Source organism: Vicugna pacos, chromosome 8, assembly GCF_048564905.1.
Source record: "Vicugna pacos chromosome 8, VicPac4, whole genome shotgun sequence".
Lineage (NCBI taxonomy): Eukaryota > Metazoa > Chordata > Mammalia > Artiodactyla > Camelidae > Vicugna > Vicugna pacos.
Window position 1 is genome coordinate 64250221 of NC_132994.1, and position 18831 is coordinate 64269051.

Consider the following 18831-nt stretch of genomic DNA (forward strand, 5'->3'; position numbering starts at 1 on the left):
TCACAGTGACTGGTCTGGGAGCAGGCACACGGGCACACAATCTAAGCCAATCAGAACTCTTCCCAAGAGACTCTGCCTCTTGAGTCATTTAGTTGGGAGGGTATTTGCCTGTCTGCCCACAGAATGGCTTTCATCATGTTGGGAAAACCTCAGAGGGAGAGAACCCCACATGAAGAAGAAAACAGATGAGAGAGTCCTGACAGGGTTCAAGCCCCTAATTCCAGTCCATCCTGCAGCTGCCTCCACCCCTGGCTTCCTGCCATTTGGTTTGTGAGCCATGCTTGTGAAAAAGAACCTCGCCTGATACAAATGAGAGTGCTTGCTGCCGGGTTAGGGCCACCCCAGCGACATCTCACACTCACTTGGAAGTGTGTGGTCTTGCCCAAGGCCCCCCACTGCCTTCTCCTCTTCAGCCCCTTGCATCAGAGGTGGGCACTCCGAAGGACTCCGTGCCTGCTTCAGTGCTCGGTTGTCACCGTCTTGAAATTCTTGACCACTTTTGAACAAGAGGCCCTTTTAATTTTTAATTTTGCATAGGGTCCCACAGTTAATTTTGCACCGAGTCCTGGCTCCAGGCATTTCCTTATAGTGGGATCTGTGACGCCCATTCATTGCTCCAGTTCCCAGGGCCCCCTCCCCCATCACCTATTGCTGAATGACCCTTCTGCTCACCCCCTTCCCCATGCGCTCCTCCCCTACAGGGGACGTTCCTCCCAGAGGCAGAGAGCCACACCCATGCCAGCTGGCAGGCAGCTCATTGCTCCCCACCTGAGCTCTGTGTAAAATCCTTAGAGCAGGGGTCCATTTGATCTGGAACTATGCTGGTGTGAGTGGCTTCTCTCGCTTCTAGCCCTCAACCACCAACATTCTGCAATTGTGCCTCAAACTACTTTCTAGAGGCCTCTAGGAAAGCTACGTCACAGAGTAAACATGGTACAGTACCCGGATCCTCCGATTTGAGCGACCAAGGACCCTGCCTGTGTTCTTGGGAACAGCCTGGCAAGCAAAGGCGTGTCCTTGCCTTGGGTTTTGCTGCTTTTCCTGGAAAAGGTGAATTCTAGGTCTCCCCTCACCCCAAGGGGGCAATAACACCGAGTAAAGCAGCCGTAACCTCAGCCTTCACACCCACAATAGTTAACAGGAGAAACCAGCCTGAGGGGGGAGCTGACACAAGAGAAACGCATACACAGTTTGACAATGGAGAGTCCAGGTGTGGGCAAAAGTGATTTATTTTGGGAGCTCAGTAACAGCTATGCAACTAGGAGCATTTCATTCACCCATCCCATTCAAGTTTTGTGTCACAAAGACATACCAAGACTTTGGAAAAAATTCCAAAGGGGATTACATTGAAATGTGCTGTTTCTTCACTTGTTTTTGTGCTTGTCTTAATCACAGTGAACCAAATAAAATAGCTTTACAGCTTACTAAAACTCAAACTTGTCCTCAAAGGAAGTAGTTTAAACATTTCTAACAGTAAATCAGCAATGCAATGATTCCATGTCAGGAAACAGATCCAAGAGACAAAAGCAACTCTAACATAAAGCTTATCTTGTCAAAAGGGAAAAGAACAAACCAACCAAAAAACAGCATGAGGGAAATCCAATTTATCTAGAAAACAGTGCATCCTCCTCAGGACGGAGGTCTCCAAATAATAAGGTACAATTGTGGATGTCCTCTTTGGAAAAAAGAGGTGAGGAACAGATCTGGTTGAAGCTAAGAATCTGGTTTAAAAAGATGAAAGAGCTCACAGGGGACACAATGTCTCTATCTCCAATGGCAGCGTTTAGCACAATGAAGGGGGCCAGGACTGGATTCTCCGGCGTGCACCCTGGGCTGGGCCAACTGTGCACACAGCCCATGCTTGCCAGTCTGCAGGAAGCTGGTTGGGGCTGGGAGCTGGTTTTCCACTGGCAGGTGCCTCACACCCTCTTCGATGGCTGAGACACCAAATCTCATGAACCAACCAGCCAAGATCTGCGAGCTGGACCTATAACCGAGTGAATGAGTGGATGCCACCCAGAGATGCCAGGGCCCTTGAGGATACAGGGTCCACGTTCTGAAAGCACTATCTCGCTCCTCTCTTGTCCATTGCAAATGGGTGGGCCCCTTCCCCCCAAAACTCAAAGGACTAGTTAGTGAGAATAAACAGCAATGATGGAAGGTGGCAAGAAAGCTCCATGACTGAGGCTCACCCCAGCTCTCCGCTGACGCACCCGGAGGTTTCTGAGCAGAATCCCTGACTCAGTGCGCCTGGGCTCAGCTGTGAGGTGTGGCTCAGAAGGCTTGGCCAGTAAAGGGCCTGGGCTGGAAACATGATGGATGGCTGAAAAAGGACATTTATCCCTGAGTCAAGTGATGTATGTGTGTGTGTGTGTGTGTGTGTGTTGTGTGATTGTGTGTGTAATATCTGCATGTGTGGTGTGCATATGTGAAGTGGGGTGAGGGCTCCAGACAAGGTGCCCCCCGCCACACTTCCACAGACCAGCACAGCCACACAACCTCAGAGTGAAAAGTGGAGCCCACACACGGAGGCGAGAACTCTGGGTTCCCCTCAAGAGGTTAGAAACAGCTCATATGAAAACCTCCAGATGCCAAAATCTCCACCAGCCAACTGACTACACATTTCAAACGTGATTTGATGCAATGAACTCCAAGGCCGTTTACCAGAGTTTTTCCACCTTTTGCCCATAACCCACATTAAGTTCACATGGCTACTGAGAGAATACAGGCACATCTGTAGCTAACAAAGAACAGTTTCCTCCCAAGCCTGATTACGTGGGGGTGTGCTCCGCAATTTCCTATTCCACCCTGTCTCTGGTGTGACCCCTTAAGTTGATCTTGTGACCCACTTGTGGATGCCAATTGTAGCTGGACAGAAACAGCCATGGAGTACTCTGGGCAAACACTTGGAGCCCTAGTGGGACTTGTAGTCTTCAGGCCTGAGAAATCACTCCCTCAACGGAAGTGGCCAACCTGATTCTGCAGGACATGGACCTGTAGCAGCAGCCCCTGCGTCGTCAGTGAAGGTCACCAAGAGCCACGAGGGGCCCTGCAGAGGGCCCCAGGAAGCTGTCTTTCCTGACATCTTCAAAGAAAGGGGGTTCCACATGGGGTGCCGACCCAGGTGCAGGCGGAGTACCACCGCCAGCCCGGTCAGGTTGCAAGGCAAGACTGGGGCAGCCCGTGCGGTGGCCCAGGCGAGCTCCTCAGGGCTTCCCCACGGGCACACTCGACCTTTGGAATTTCTGGATGAGGAGGATGAGCCTGGCGACATCGGAGAGCTCGGGGAACAGGGCCATGACGCTGTCCACCTGCTGGGGCGGGAAGATGCTGCAGAGCACGGCGCGCGCCCGGGCGCGCGCCTCCACCTCTCCGGCCGCGGCCTGGAGCGCAGACCCCGAAGGCCCCCGGAAGGCGCCGTCCCCCCAGCCCGACTCCGCCGGGGCCGAGCGACCCGGCAGCCGGCCGGCCCTTGGAGGGAGGGCCTTCAGGTCGGCGGGCTGCTGGCGCGGGGGGCGCCGGTCGCTCTGCCGGGCGCTGGGGCGGGACCCACTCCACGGGCCGGGAGGGGCTGGCGGGGACGGCGGGGGCCGGGGCGCCACCCAGTCGGGACAGCGCGGCCCGGACGCGAGGCCGCAGCAGGGGCCCGGAGGGGGCGCCCGGAGGAGCGCCGGGTCGTCGCCGAGGGCGAGTCGCGAGAAGCGGCCTTCGAGAGCCGCCACGTCCGCCGGCCGCCGCGCGAGGGCCAAGCCGCGCCCGCCGGGCTCCCAGGGGCCGGGCCGGGCGGCGGGGACGCCCGGGGAGCCGCCCTGCTCTGCCTGGCCCTCCGGCGGCGCGCTCCCCGGCCGCTCCTCCTCGCTGCCCGCGCCCCGCCAGGCCCGCGTTTGCGCGCGGAGCTCGTCGGCCACCGCCAGCTGCGTGTGGTGCGGCCTCTCTGGGTGGTAGAACTTGCACTTGATGCCGTAGGTGCATTTCTTGCCTGGAAGGGTTGGGGGGAGAGGGTGCGGGATGAGACCTGGACCTGGGGGTGGGAGGGAGGGGGGAGGCGGTATGGACCGGACAGTGCCTGCCCCATGCAGCTGGCTAGCAGGCTGGCATCCCTGAAGGGCTCTGGGATGGAATCCTTAACTCTTAACGGAGAGCACCGACCGAAGTCCATAAGGATAGGAGGTAGGGAGGACGGTGGGGCCGGATGTGGGCACAAGGTGCCAGGGGAAGGGCCTCCGAAAGGCGAGCCTGGGGGTGCCCTCTGTGTGACCCTGCATCCAGCGCTCACAAACCCTCCCATGCAACAGGGGTCCAGGATGTTGGTTCATCATTACAATAACCCTGTCAGAAAACTGCCATCCAGAGAGGTAAAGTTACCTCCCCAGGATCACACAGCTAGTTAAGAGCAGAACCTGGCTAGACACCGGGCTGCAGACTATCCGGCCAGCGCTTCTGACCTAAACAGGGCCCACAAGACGTGGGGCGCTACCCACCATAGGGGCAGTGCTGCCAGGACGGCTCTGGGGGCTTTGGCGTCCTGCTCAGGAAGTTGCTCAGGGTGGGTCCCCAACGGCCCAGGGGATCATCAGGAGGCATGAACCTGGAAAACAAGCACAAGGGGGGTAACTGCAAGGCCCACAGGCACTCACCACGGGCACCTATGTGGGGAATGGGCCAAGCCACCCAGCACCAGGCGTGGCCTTGGCCCGGCCTCTCTGTCCAGGGCTCTTTCTCCTACCCGGAGGTTGTCCTGCGAGTTACAGCAGCACAGCCCTTCCTTCACTCTGAACCATGCAGAGCACAGCACGGACAGATCCCAGGACAGCAGCCCCTGGGTCCCTTCCAAGTGTTTCTCCTGCTGAGGTTCCAGCCAGCAGTGCCAGAATCACTTAGCAACTCCTTTAAAAATGCAGGCTCCAGGCTTCACACCAGACCTGCTTAATCAGAATCTCGCATTGTTCAGGACTCTGCATGGTAACAACTTCCCAGGTGATTTTTATCCACTAAAGTTGAAGCATAATTACACTAGGATTCCCCTGGGTCCTGGTCTGAAAGTGACTCTAAGCTGCCTTCCAGTGTCGTCAGCAGAAGGTTAGAGACCTCTGTGGGACCACAAACAGCTTCTAGTCCCATGAGCTCCATTTCTCCCATGTGGCCCCACAGCTCTGGGCCTGTCAGGTGGGGGATAAAAATTAACAGAGTTTGAAACGGCTGTCGGTGAGTCAGGGAAGTGGATTCCAGGTGCAGCCTGCACACGCAGCCTCGGTGCAGCTCCACCCTCCTCCTCAAACCCCAGGGCTCTGGGTTTGGCCTTAACCTCCTGGGCTGCTGGACCCCGGCCATGTCACTCTCTGACACCACCCTGCCCCCGCCTGTCCCTTCCCTTCTTCGGCATTAAATCTGAGGAGGAAGGGAATTCATCCTTAGTGCCCAAGGCTCAAAGGGAAAAACAACATTCCTCAGAAGGAAAACTCCCTCATTTAGCACAATCTACTTTTTTATGTGAATACTTTTGTTCCCAGGAGGCACTTCCAGGTCAAACAAAGGTTCCACTAGAGGGGTTGTGGATTCTAATTGGGGGGCCCTGTTTATATGGGCTAGTTTCCTCCTAAGAGTCAAGGGTCATGCTGGGGTCCCACTCTGCAGACCACATCCACCAGGCCGGCCCCAAGCTGGGCGATCCCTGGTCCGGGGTAGCCTCCATGGCTCAGATCCCAGCTACACAGCCGGCTTCTCAGAGCTGGGCCCTGACCAAGAATCTGGGGAGCCACCCAGTGCAGCTATTAAAAGTTCCCAAAGGCTTCACCTCCTGCTCTTTCCCGGGCCTCACAGCCAGGAGCTCGGCCAAGAGGGCCCTACGGACGTGCCCCGAGCATGGGGCAGGCGTCCTCACCCACAGGCAGGCGGCAGGCTCTGCCCTCTGGCAGCTGGGGACCTTCAGGCAAACCCTGAGCTGAGGCCAGTGCGTCAAAAGGACTTGGCCTGGGCCCCAGGCTGTCACCAGGCCAGAGGCAGCCATGATCCATCAGACCTCAGTGAGGATTTTCTGGATCCCACGGTAACCAGACTCGCCAGATTCCTCCAGGCCTGAGCCAGAGAGAGGAAGCCATCAGCCTGGTGAATATGGAAACGGCTGGGGTGGGACGGCGGGGGTGGGGGGCATGGGCTACTGCAGGGTAGCTGCTGCAACCAGCTGCCCTGGGCCCTAGGAGGCCCCCTCCACTCAGTGGCTGTGGGCCAGGGGTGGTGGGGGCAGCAGTGCCCACTGGAGGCCCATGGCCTGGCCTGGGCTGAGAATGACCGCCAGCACTACCGGCTCCAGTCCTCTCTGGTCCTCAGGATCATCTCAGAGGTAAGTGTGACTAATCCAAGTACAGTTAATTCAGGGTGAAGAACGTTCAGCCCGGTAAGGGTGAGTGCTTCCCCGGACCACACGGCCAGCACATGGCAGGGCCTCAGTTTGAAACCTCATCCGCTGCTTCCAAAGCCCCAGCTTTTTCCACTACACACACTGCCCCCCAGGGTCCAGGGTCAGGAGCTGGTCTGCCCTGTGCGAGTGGCCTGATAACAGAGGAGACTGGAATGGGAGTGATGTCCCAGCCTGCTGTGCCCTTCCCTCCTTGTCCCACCCTGTGACTACCCTGTGACCACTCCCACCTTACATGGCTCCTGGCCACTGCCCTCAGCCCTAGGACATGTGCAACGGACCAGCCCTGGCTTCCTCCCCACCTCAGCTCTGCCTTGGGGCCCTCACCCAGCACCTCCTAACTGGTCTGTGCCTCGTGACCCTGACATCACCCTCCCCCAGCTGTAGCTGGTTGGTCCAGGTGGATCTGACCCAGGGGAACCAACCCAGAGAACAGATGAACCAACCACATTCTTCTGAAAATGTCAACCGAAACATATTAAGACAGAGTGATTCCAAGATCTTTACAGCCCCAAAGAAAAGGTGATCTTTCCAACTCCCATATGTAATTCAAAACTTTCAAAAAAAAAAAAAAGACAAAGCATAAAATAAGGGACAGGAAGTGCAATAAAGTTCAGATTTTCCCCACAATGATTGTTCCAGTGCTCTTGAGTATTAAATTCTTCAAATTCTTCTACTTATTATTTATAACTTAGATGATTAATTTCTTGAATATGTGCAAGCATATTTGACTGTCCTTTATCTTTGGATTACCACATTCTGTTGATTCTTCTTCTGTAGTTGGCTTCATTCCTTTGATAACTATGTAAATTTAAAAAGCTAAAGCTCTAATCTGTTCTTAGAAACAATGATCAGTACATGTATGTAAACTAAAAAGCTATGTGCAGTATATTGTATACATGCATATAATGTATATGTGCAAACTGTAATAATTCTACTTAATAAAACTGAAAAAGGGGGAAAAAAAGGCAAAACCGCCTACAGTGCATTAACTGAAATGACAATTCAATTAATGGATAATCTGAAATGCCTTTATATATATGACATGTCCTTCCCCAAATGGAAGAGTGTCAGCTAAAATAAAACTTAGTTTTACCACTGTTAAAAAATATATAAGTAAATAAATAAAAACAAAAAGTTAATGGCACCCCCTGCCCCCTGCCCAAAGCCATGCTTGGCTGGCCTGTCAAGACAACTGGGTGCTGGGCCAGTTAGACGTGGGCCTGGGAAAAGAAAGGTCATAGACCGCTGGGAAAGAAAAACAGCCCTGGGGGTAGGGGACGGGTGGGAAGGCTGGTCACGACAGAGAGGGGACACAGAGGGACAGAGAGATGGGGTGGCCTCTGGGCTGGGTCTCCAGGCCCCGGGCCGGTGGGAGTGGCTTCTGCCGGTCACCGCCCCGCCCCCACGCGCCAGGCGCCAGGACCCCGCGGCCCCACGTACCGGTCATTGACGAAGGAGAACATGAGCAGCCTCTGCTCGATGAACCACTTCCACTCGGGGTTCTCGCTCTGCAGGTCGCGGTAGTTGTCGTTGGAGACGATGACCCCGTCCTGCTCGTAGGCCACCTTCACGATGTAGCGGTCGTCGTAGCAGACCACCCGCTTGCCGCTGACCTTGCGGGACGGCGTGTACACCAGCACCGCCTGCCTCTCCAGCTCCTCCAGCACGTGCTGCTCTGGGGGCCGCGGGGCGGAGAAGGCACAGAGCGCTTTCTCAGAAGGACGCCCCACCCCTAGAACCATCCTGGGATCACTGCCCCTCTCAGGGTTCCCCCTCCCCGCTGGTGCCCCCCACACTCGCAACCTCCGACCCGGTACTCCGCCCTTCCCAGGGCCCAGCCCAGCAGGTGAAGAGCGGGGAGATATGGAGGGAATTTGCCAGCAGCCTGAGGTCAAGAGGGCTTTTTGCTTCTGTCCTGCCTGTGTCATGACCACAATCCAGAGGACAGGACCCAGCCAAGGAGTCACACTTTGGAAGGAAAAGTGAAGCCCCAGCTCTTGTGCTTGTGATGGTTATCTGCCACCACAGGAGACACAGAGGCCAGAGGCCTTCTTCTGGAGAAGGACATTCCTATTTTAACTAGACTCCTAGCACTGCCTTAGGGATGACTAGGAGTCCTGCATCCACCTGGAAGGCTCCCACGTGAGCCCTTAGCAAAGGGCCAGTGTCCACCCTCCCTGCAACACAGGAGTCTGCTTGGACACCTTCAGGACAGAGCAGCCCACAACTGACAGCTCTGAGGGACACAAGAATGTCACAGGGAGAGGCCAGGATTAGGAGTCTGGTCTTAGCTCTCGGGGTCTCACCCCTCTCTGAGCATCAGGTTTTGCGTTTATAAAATGAGGGAAATGGCTCCTGCACCTGCCTCACAGCATCTGTGGGGAGGGCCCCGTGAAGCTGGGGAGGAGGGAGCCTGTATCCAGTGGTGCAGATGTTACAGGGTCTCTAGTCAGGAGCTAAAATCTGCATCCCTGGATGGTCCACTCTTTGATAATAGTTTTGCCTTCAGAGACACGCAAAAGAAGTCCTTTCTACACATAACGGTTACTCCCAACATGGAAGAGCATTAGCATGTTCTTCACAAATCGTTTCTTCCCTCAAGTCTAAGTCCTTTCCTATATGATGTGGTTCCCAGACTTTAAAAAAGTACATAATGCATGTGTGGTATACAGACTCATTTTTTTAAAATGCCATGCGTGCATGCTTTGTAATGTATAAAAATATCAAATACTATGAAACTAATATAATATTGTAAGTCAATTGTACTTTAATTAAAAATTATAATTAATTAACTAATTAAATGCCCTGTGTGCAGCACTCCCTTTGAGAAACAGAACACAGCCCATGCTTTGAAGTCTCCATTGCCCCTCCTAGTTTGCATCTCTCTTCACTCCTCTTAGGATAACTCAGTTTTTAGAAATTTGTGTTTATGATTCCCTTGCTTTCATTTTTTAAAATGCATATATATGTACCTTCAAAAGGACTATTTCCAATGTGATTATGAACCTCCAGACTTTACACAAATGGAATCATCTTGCACATATTCCTGCAACTTGTTTCTTCATTAAACATTGGGTAGGTGAAGTGTGGCCGTGTCATTGTGTAACAGGGAAGAACAAATATGACTCCATATTACATCCATTCCTTTAGCTCTAACCCTGTGTTCTGTATCCTGTGCTTAGTCATGCTGGCTCTGCACCTTTTGTAAAGAATGTTGCCTATTGTCTGAAATATACAGGAGGGCCCATTCTCAAGGTTATGATCTTTAAGAGTATAACATTTTTTTCATTCATTTACAGATTAAAAGTTGCGGAACAGAGGATAACATTTGTCTTGTTGGAGGTGTACAGGAACATTGTGACCTAATCTACAGGGGCAGCTGCAAGAACAAAAGATTCTGACATCAAGAAGTTGGAAACAACCAACCACACCCCCTTCCCTTTCTAGTATAAAAGAAACCTGAATTCTGACTTGAGTAAGATGGTTCTCCAGGACATTAGTCTGCCATCTTTTCAGTCTGCTGGCTTTCCAAATGAAGTTGTTATTCCTTGCCCCAACGCCCCGTCTCCAGATTTATTGGCCTGTCATGCAGTGAGCCGGACAAGTTTGGACTCAGTAACAACTGCTATCAGTTTTGCACAGAAGTGTCCTGGGACAGAAGAACAAGGATTTCTCTAGGGTCTGCCTCTAGGAGTGATATTGCTGACTTGTACGGGAAGGCACTTCATAAGATAATGCTGAATTGTTTTCCAAAGTGGTTATGTCAAGTTACTCCCAACACAGCATCTAAGCCGACCTTGCCAGCACTTGGCACTTGCAGGTTTTTGAATTTTTCCCAATCTAGTGGGTGTAACGTCACCTCTTGTTGTGATTTAATTTTGCACTTCTCTGGTTACTAATGCAATTGAGAATCTTTTCTCAATTGGCCATTTGTGTTTTCTCTTCTGTCAAAGGCCTACTCATGCTTTAGCATATTTTTCTATTGGTCCTTTGTCTTGGTCTTATTAATTTGGAGAAGTTCTCCATGGATTCTGGACAATAATCCTTCATCAGGGATATGTGATGTATTGCCTCTCCCAGTCAAAGACTTGTCTTTTTATCTTTTTGTTTTTGTGGTATCTGCTAATGAATAGGAGCTTTTATTTTAATGAAGTCAAATTTATGACTTTTTCCCTGTTCTTTGCACTTGCCATGGCTTGTTTAAAAATTCTTCCCTACTAGAATGATTTCCCTACTCTTTACCTATACTGTATTTAAATATTACACAACTGTTAAAAGCCACCATTGTCCATGTTCAGACCATAGAGAATAATCTGGGATAACCGGTTCATGATGAACAGAATATTTATCTCCCTTCCTCATAAATCCATTGAAAGGGCAGGAAAGAAATACAAAAAGGAGTGGGGATCCATAATCCCATTAAAAATGGGCTTGGGGACAGCAGCAAACCCAGGATTTTGACAACTTTTAGGAAGACAGGGAGCAGGTAGGATGGTATTGATTGCACAGTGCAGAGAGAGCCACAGCCCGGAATGTGCACAGTGAAGGTGAAGCCATTTTCCCTGAAAGTCCCAGAGCACTGCAGCGGGAGAGGAAAGTCGGCAGCAATCGGATGATTAACTGAAAGGCTACTCATAGGGCAGCTGCATCTACCCTTTCCTGGCCAGGTCACAATAAGGGTGGTGAGGCTATAACTAGGAAGGTGGAGGTTCCCAGGTGGCCTCTGACCTTCTAAAGTAAAACCATCATCCTTACAGCACTGGAATATGTAGTGGACAGAGGTGCCCAGCTGCCTGGCTGCTCCATGCAGGATGCGTTCAAGCAAAATCCACTGGTCAACACCAATGGTCAGCTCTGCCTTTTAGAGAAAGATCCTAATGCCGGGAGAGAAAACCCATGGAAATTGCACAGGTATGTATTTAACCAACCTGGTTCTTTATTAACGAGTAAACACTGACAAGCAAAGGATCACCAGACTTTTGAGAAGAAGATTTAACAGCACAAAGAGAGAAAGAGAAACATGAACAAAGAGAACTGACCCCAGAAAAAACAAATGTGATTCATGGAACTTAAGAGAACTTATCAAAAGTCTGTATTAGTATAGAAATAGTCAAAAAGATACTGCATCCATAAAACAAGAATAGCATTTTACTTAAAAAATAATGGGAGAGAATCAGAAAGAGAAGCAAATGGTGACCGTTGTTAGAATTGAAAACAAAACCAAAAACTTGTGGTTAAAAGGCTGGAGGGAAATTCAGTGAAACCTCCCAGAATCACCAAGAGGTCAGCCCCACCATCAGTGCTGACATTGACTCAGCTGAAACATGCCAGCAATGAATTAGCATGTGTCGTCTTCTTATAAGAAAGGTGAACAAACAAACAAAAACCCCTGTTTATTTAAACCACCTGCTCTATTATTTGTAGCTTAAAATATTCCTAGCTAGTGCAAGAATTAAAAATAAAGAATTCTCTGGGTCTCAGTTTCCTTTTTTTTTTTTATGAAGAGATTGAACCAGATATTCAGTAAATAAATATCACTGAACCAAATGAATGTCTCCTTCAGTTCCTATATTCTATGAGGGGTGGGATGCAGACCCAATCTTTCTGCAGAGTGTTAAAAGTTGTAAGACATTATTTTTGGAACTTAATCATTCACACTCAAAGATTAACTACTTTATTCATTTATCTATCAACAACTATTTACTGAGCACCTACTATATGCCAGCTACAATGCTAGGTGCTAAGGCTGTAACAGGGAACATTCACGGTCAGTGCTTTCATGGAGCTTACAGTCCAGTGAGGAAGACAGACTTCATCAAACAAATAGCTAAGTAGATAACTGACTGTAACTGTCAGGAGTGCTACCAAGGAAAGGTGTAGAGCACCTCTTGAGCATGTGCTCCAGCGTACCTCTGATCGGGGCGTCAGATCTTGGTGGTTCTTTCCTCCAGGATGGAACAAAAACTTTGATGTAGGTGTGTCCTCTGTCCCTGAACCAGTCCACAGCCAGCTGGATTCCCCGGCAAGAGAAGGCTTCTTTATTTCCATGGCTACAATGAGAAAAACAAAGAAATCTATAGAGACACAGAAAGGGTTTCTCAAGAGTGATTTTTTTTCCCCTGGGAATAAACTGGATCATAGTCTCTTAATCAAAGGGAATCAAGCAAATCTGCATTTTGAAAATAGGTCATTCTTTGCAAAATATATCCCTTAATTGGAACCACGTAGCTTGTGATAATATATGGAGGGCCTTAGGATTCATTCCAAGGATTACTGGACAAGATATTCTTATGAACTGAAGTTAATAAGGGTCAAGAGGGTTGTCAATGTGTTATTGGGCTTCCCAAGTCCAAGTGAGGAGGCCAGTGTGCCCATAAATTCCATTGAAGACAATGATCGGTGGAGGGAGGAAGGAAAGACTGGTGCAAGAGGATGCTCTAGACCAGGCAGGGACTTGCGTGCCTTATTGAAGGTTAGTCTTGCTCCTAAGAGGAATGAGAAGCCGTAGAAGGAATTTAAGGTGTTAGATGTGATCTGATCTGATCTGATGCCTATTTTAAAGAGCTGAATCTGGCAGCACACAGGACAATAAGTTGGAAGAGGGCAAGAGTGGATGTGGGACACCGGTGAAGAAGCTGTCATAGTCATCAAAGCAAAAACTGACAATGACCTGGCCGAGTTGGTGGTGGGGCATCCAGGAGAAGAGGATGCAAACTTGAGAGACAGTTAGATGGTAAAATCTCCAGGACGTGGCAGTTGATTGGATACAGGGGTGACAGAGAAAAAGGCACTGAGGAGAATTCTAGATTTCTGGCTTGCATAAGGGGATGGAGGGCCCGTGAGGCAGGGAATTCTGGAGGAGGGCAGGGTTTAGAGATAAAGATCGTGAGTTTGGTCATGGACACGTGTTGAGTTGGAGGAGCCTTTGTGACCTCAAAGTGGAAATCTTAAATAAACAGCTAAGGTTCAGAGGAGAGGCCTGGTGATAAAATGCGTGAGTCATCTGTTTAATCAACTGTTGGAACCACACGTGGAGAAAATTGCCTGATTGCCTGGAGGAGAGTGAGACGCCAGGGGCTGGACCTGGAGAAACTCTGGAACTCAGCGCTGGTTGCAGGTAGAAGAGGACAAACCATACAAAAGAGACAGACAGCATCCATCAGAAAAGAAGGCAGCAAAGCAGAAGAGGCTGCACCGTGGAAGCCATAGGAAGGAGGCAGCTGAATGCTGCTCTGAGGGGCCAGTGAAGCCTGAAAACATCCCTCAGCCTTAGTTGATGGAGGTCAGCGGCGTTTTGCCGGAGAGGGAGACAAGAGCGTAGATTTGAGATATTGAGACTGCAGAAACGGTGGGACTTGGCCAGGGATGGGATACAGCCCGGACTTGGGGCAAGATCACCCTCTGCTCACTACTTCCACCTCAGCCACCAGAACTTCCTTGAGCCCTTGGTCCTGGCCATGAACCTCCCTCCACTCCCACCACAGGGCCTTTGCACCAACTGTTTCCTCTCCTCCCGGCCAAGTCCATTACTCCTTCTCCTTCACACTCAGCTTCATCGCCACTTCCTCAGGAAAGCATCCCCTGGCCTCTAACCCAGTCAGATTACCCTGTTACGAGTCCTCACAGCACTGTCCTTCTCTCTCCTAACACGTAGAGTCACCCATGGGATGAACTGGGTCTCCCTCTTTCTAGATCATAGGTTCCTTTTGCTGCTCATTGAATCCCCAGCACCTAGTATAGTGGTGCCTGATCACTGGGCTCAATAAAAACATGTTGAAAGAATTAATGACTGAGAAGAAACCAGTCTTGTGAGCAGCTGGAGAAGGAACAGCTCGTCTGCAGGGAAGGATTGGCTGGAAGGACCCTGATGACAAAAAGGCTCACATGTCTAGGTACCAAAAGAGGCCAGTGTGGAGTGAGCGAAGGGGAGAGTTGTGGGAGTGGCGGCGGGAGGGGCAGGGCTTGATGCTTAGAGAGCCAAGGATCCCCACGACTCTCACATCCTCTCCACATCCAGGCAAGTCTAACACATCAAATTTTCACTTTTGGGCTTTCTCTTGAGCATAGCTGCTTCTGCTGTCTTCTCAGAGGGGGTTAGGATAGGTCAAGGTTTGCAAAGAGAAAAAGGGAGTCTGGGAAACGCTGATCAAAATAGTATCAGAAGTCAGGCTTTGTGACGATACAAGAGAACTCTGCATTTCTCTGGCGCCAGTAACACTTCAAGAACCAGGCCTTGCCACCCAGATCTGTAGAGTCTTCCAGATTAGAGGAAATAGCTCTTTGGCCTTTGAGGCTCTGCTATGAGGTTTATGCAAATAATAAGGAGAAAATATCAGTGGGACAGTCTGTGGTAAAAAGGAAGAGGAAGTGGAAAGCTAGACCCTTCCGCCCCAGGGGAAGTTGGAAAAGAAAAGAGACGGAGGAAGAATGAGGAGGCCAGTCACTGAGTCCTTACCCTGCACCCCCAGGCCTGCACCCGCTGAGCCATGGGAGGAAGGAGGGTGGAAACACCACAATGGGTGTAACGAGGGGGCTGAAGCCTTGTATCTCAGAACAGCCTGAGTGGCTCCACGCCTCTCAGAGACATCCTGGTTTCAGCGGGCGCAGCACCCCATGGGGCTGCAGCGCTGCCTGGGAGGAAAGGGGCGGACAGGTGAGCTGAGCGCAGTGCCCCTGGATTCCTGGCAACCCTCGGCCTGGAGGACTGTGTGCAGCTTGAGAATGGACAATTGGCCTCCCATGAAGGGGACAGGACTTTAAGCCAGCATGGGTCCCCAAAAGGCCAAATGGGACCAATGACCCTCTATGTTGACCATTCCTGAAGCCAGGCCAGCCCAGCCACTCCACAGCAGAGCCCAGTGAGGGTCCCAGACGCCCTCTCCCAGCCAGGGCCAGGTCTCAAAGCCCCCAGTTGCCAGCTGGGAGAGGAGCAGGGGAAGGGAGAGGAAATGCAAAGCCTGAGTCGTCCCAAAGACAGAAGATACTGAAATATCACAAACCAGCAAATTTCAAGTTTGCTCCTCCCCACGCCCTTAAAGGTGGTGAAGAGATTATATCTATCACAGAAAATAAGGTCTACCTTTTCTGTGTGCACTGAAGCAGTAACGTGAATGTCTGATGACACTCACACTCCCATCCTGTCTCCAAATAAGTTACCTCTTGGCTGCAGCAAAGTCTATTCTCAGTCAATTCTCAAGTAAACATATCATTGCCGCAATTCTTTTGAAGTGTGTTTCTTGATTGCTCTTCTCTGTGACTGCATATCTGTTTTTAACTGTTCAAAAGCCAACTTTCTGTCCCTGAAGCCTTTGATGGGTATGTGATTTGGGGTAGGAGTGGGGGGAATGACATGATCTCAATCCCTGTAAGGGGACAAACTTCCAGTGACTGGACAGGACCACAGCCTGCAGTGCCCTGGCTGGGGGCATGTGGAGGGGAGGAGGTTGGAGGTTCAGAAGCTCAGGAAGAGAAGAGCTGAGGAATGGTGCCACCATCAGCTTCATGCAGCAAAAATTGTCTCCATGGCCTCTCTGATACAAGACACCAAGATGATGGACCCTCAGCCATGAGTCTCCAAAAGACAGATAAGTACCACGAAGACCAGGGGAAGATGGAGGAAGTATATATCTGCACATAGCACATCAGTGAAGCCAATATCTTCCCTCTCTCCTTAAGAAATGCCCTTTCTTCCAGCTTTAATTCCAGGCACAGGGAGGTTAGGGACTCATCTCCAGAACCCCTAAGCTGGTTTCTCTGGAAGGGAGGATTTTGGTCTACTGTTTTGCACACACCCTACCTCAGCATCTCCTCATGAGCCTTCTGGTCTCTCTCTCTCTTTTGTGGGGGGTGGGGGTGAGGGGTAGGTAATTAGGTTTGTTTATTTATTTATTTATTTTTAATAGAGGTGCTGGGAATTGAACCCAGGACCTTGTGCATGCTAGGCAGGCACTCTACCATTGAGCTATACCCTACCCCCTCTTTTTTAAATTGAAGTATAATTGATTTACAATGTTGTGTTAGTTTCAAGTGTACAACAAAGTAATTCAACAAAGTTATATTTATATATATAAATATACATATATGTAGTTTTTCAGACTCTTTTCCATAATAAGTTTCTACAAGATATTCAGTATAGTTCCCTGTGCTCTACAGTAGGTCCTTATTGGTCATTTATTTTACATATACTAGTGTATATATGTTAATCCCAAACTCCTAATTTATTCCTGCCCTCTGCCTTTCTGGTCTCTTGAAATGCAAAGATTGTCTACCGTTCAATCCTTGCCATGTTTTTTCACCAACCTCAAAACCCCATCATGGCTGCCCTATTTCTGGCCAGAAAGCTCTGGGCAATGGTAGGATCGATGCCACAAGCAGGGGCCACCTCCTCACCACAGGGCAGTCTGTCTCTAGGAGCCAGCAGAGCTCCCAGTCCGGCACTAAAGCTCAGCGCTCACCCTGGGATCGCACACCCCGTACACCCTGCACACAGAGGGAAGTACGTAAGCCCAAGGACCCCTTGCCCTGTGCTTCTCCCCTGTTCACTCAGCATCCAGTGATGAACGTCTCCATCAGCAAGGCTCTGTGCTAGGGGCCTGGGGAGCAGTGAACAAGGCAGACCTCTCCCTGGCCTCTTAGATCTCATTTTTAGTATTTGTAAAAAGTCCTGCATATCTGGCGACTTTGCACATGTGCCTAATTTAATCATCGCAAGGAGCCCTTAGGAAGTGACCTTAGTCCCATTTTATCCAAAACTAAAGCAAAGCAATGTGCCCAGCTCGCTGATCCAACAGCGGATCTCAGAGCCCAGTCTGTTGGGCTGCAACTCTTCCTCCCCATCTCCATTTTTCCCATTTAGTCCTGCCCTTCTCCAGTCTCTGCCCCTGGGATCCAGACAGCAGCTCCTTCAGAGCATAGATTACCAGCTGTTAAAATGCTCGAGCTTGGGGAGGGAACTTAGTGCTTATTAACAGGCAGCAAGCTGAGCGCCTGGCCCTGGGTAAAGGAAACAGGAGTGGGAGGTTTTCAATAAAGGGAGGTGGGAAGGGAAGTGGGGTGGCACCTGAGGCAAACTTTGCCTACATAACAAGTGTGGCAATCACAATTAGCATGTAGCCATTATAGTAACTGGCAGTCTAACTGGACACCAGTGCATCGTTAAATGTTGCCCAGGAAGTCTCTGCAGATATTAGCAGCTCACAAAACAGTCCCATGTAGCGTGAGACAGTGGTTTTGGGGTGGGTGGGAAGGAAAAAATAAGGTGTGATTCCTTTGGGGTGTGAGATGTAAAATCGACCCTGTTTCTTATTTGGGGCTAAAATGCAAACACTCTGGAACTGGAGTTCATTGGCCTTTCACTGAGCTCCCTCTCCCAGCTCAGGTCAAGGTGAAGCAAGGGGCTGACCTCTGAGAGAGGGTGCTCCCTAACCTCATACAAGGAGAAATGGGTGCAGACCCTAAGAGTCCTTTCAGAGTCAGAGTCCACGCAGAGGCTCAGAAGCAGGTATGACCCTACAGCCCAGAAGTGCCCCTGCAACGGTAGCCCGTGGAGAAGGGCCTGATGCAGACCTCCCGCTGTGAACCTGAGCTCTCTCATCACTGACAATTCATTTCTCCAGAATAGACTAGCTTCTGCTAAGAGTTTAAAAAGGTCAACAACAGTCCAAACAAAAACCCTGTACACCCCAAATGAAGACATATTCAAATGAAACCCTTGCCAGGGCCGGTAAGAGGATGTGAAATCATCAGGTGGTTTTCCCCTAAGCTGAAAGGCCTTCAAGTCACTCCCTTCCTAAATTTGCCTGCAGAGCGTACAACACTTGTGAGTACTCGTGGGTATTTGTGAGTTTGCCAGGCAAGAAAATGCTGGTGGGAGTTGGCGGTGAGAATTAATGTTCTTCCCAAACACCATGGCGCAGCTGGTAACATGCTTCAATGAAAGTTACCTTCTTTTCAAAACCTGCTGGACATTTTTCTTCAAGCTAAGCGTACAGCGACTCCAGCGTTCAGCTCACCTCTCCCTCTCATGTACGTACACACATGCACACATGCATGTATGCACCCCTTGAAGGAGTTGGAATTGTGCCTGGAAACCAGTCTGTGTGCCGCTGGTTAATTAGAGCCACCATTCAGTGCGCATGTGACTTTCTGAGGGTTCCTCACGGGCTGGCAGCGGCTAGAGAGGCGTCCTGGGACCCTGATGAAGGAGTGGGGCCAAGCGTGTCCTGTCTGCAGCGAGCACATCTGGGGCTTATGGTGCTGGGGGAGGGCTCTGGTCAGCACAGGTAGGCTCTGACCCCGGAATAATGACCTGTGGGGTCAGGGCTCCCACCTTGAGACCAAAAATACATAGAAATTGCAGCCCAAAGATATATGGTGCTGGAGGAAACACAGGGCTTTGGAAAGAGCACTGAATC

General features: G+C 50.5%; 1 protein-coding gene across 1 annotated transcript in view; it reads right to left on the reverse strand.

The window, feature by feature from the left end:
• Nucleotides 1–1245: 1245 nt before the first annotated feature.
• The window catches only part of ZC3H12D (zinc finger CCCH-type containing 12D), a 30285-nt gene continuing 12699 nt past the window's right edge, over nucleotides 1246–18831 (reverse strand). The window contains exons 3-6 of the mRNA XM_072965939.1: nucleotides 12329–12468; nucleotides 7859–8093; nucleotides 4482–4588; nucleotides 1246–3979 (exon numbers count right to left, since the gene is read on the reverse strand). Coding sequence (XP_072822040.1) covers nucleotides 3207–3979; nucleotides 4482–4588; nucleotides 7859–8093; nucleotides 12329–12468 — 1255 coding nt within the window. The 3' untranslated portion in view covers nucleotides 1246–3206. The remainder of the gene's footprint in view (nucleotides 3980–4481; nucleotides 4589–7858; nucleotides 8094–12328; nucleotides 12469–18831) is intronic.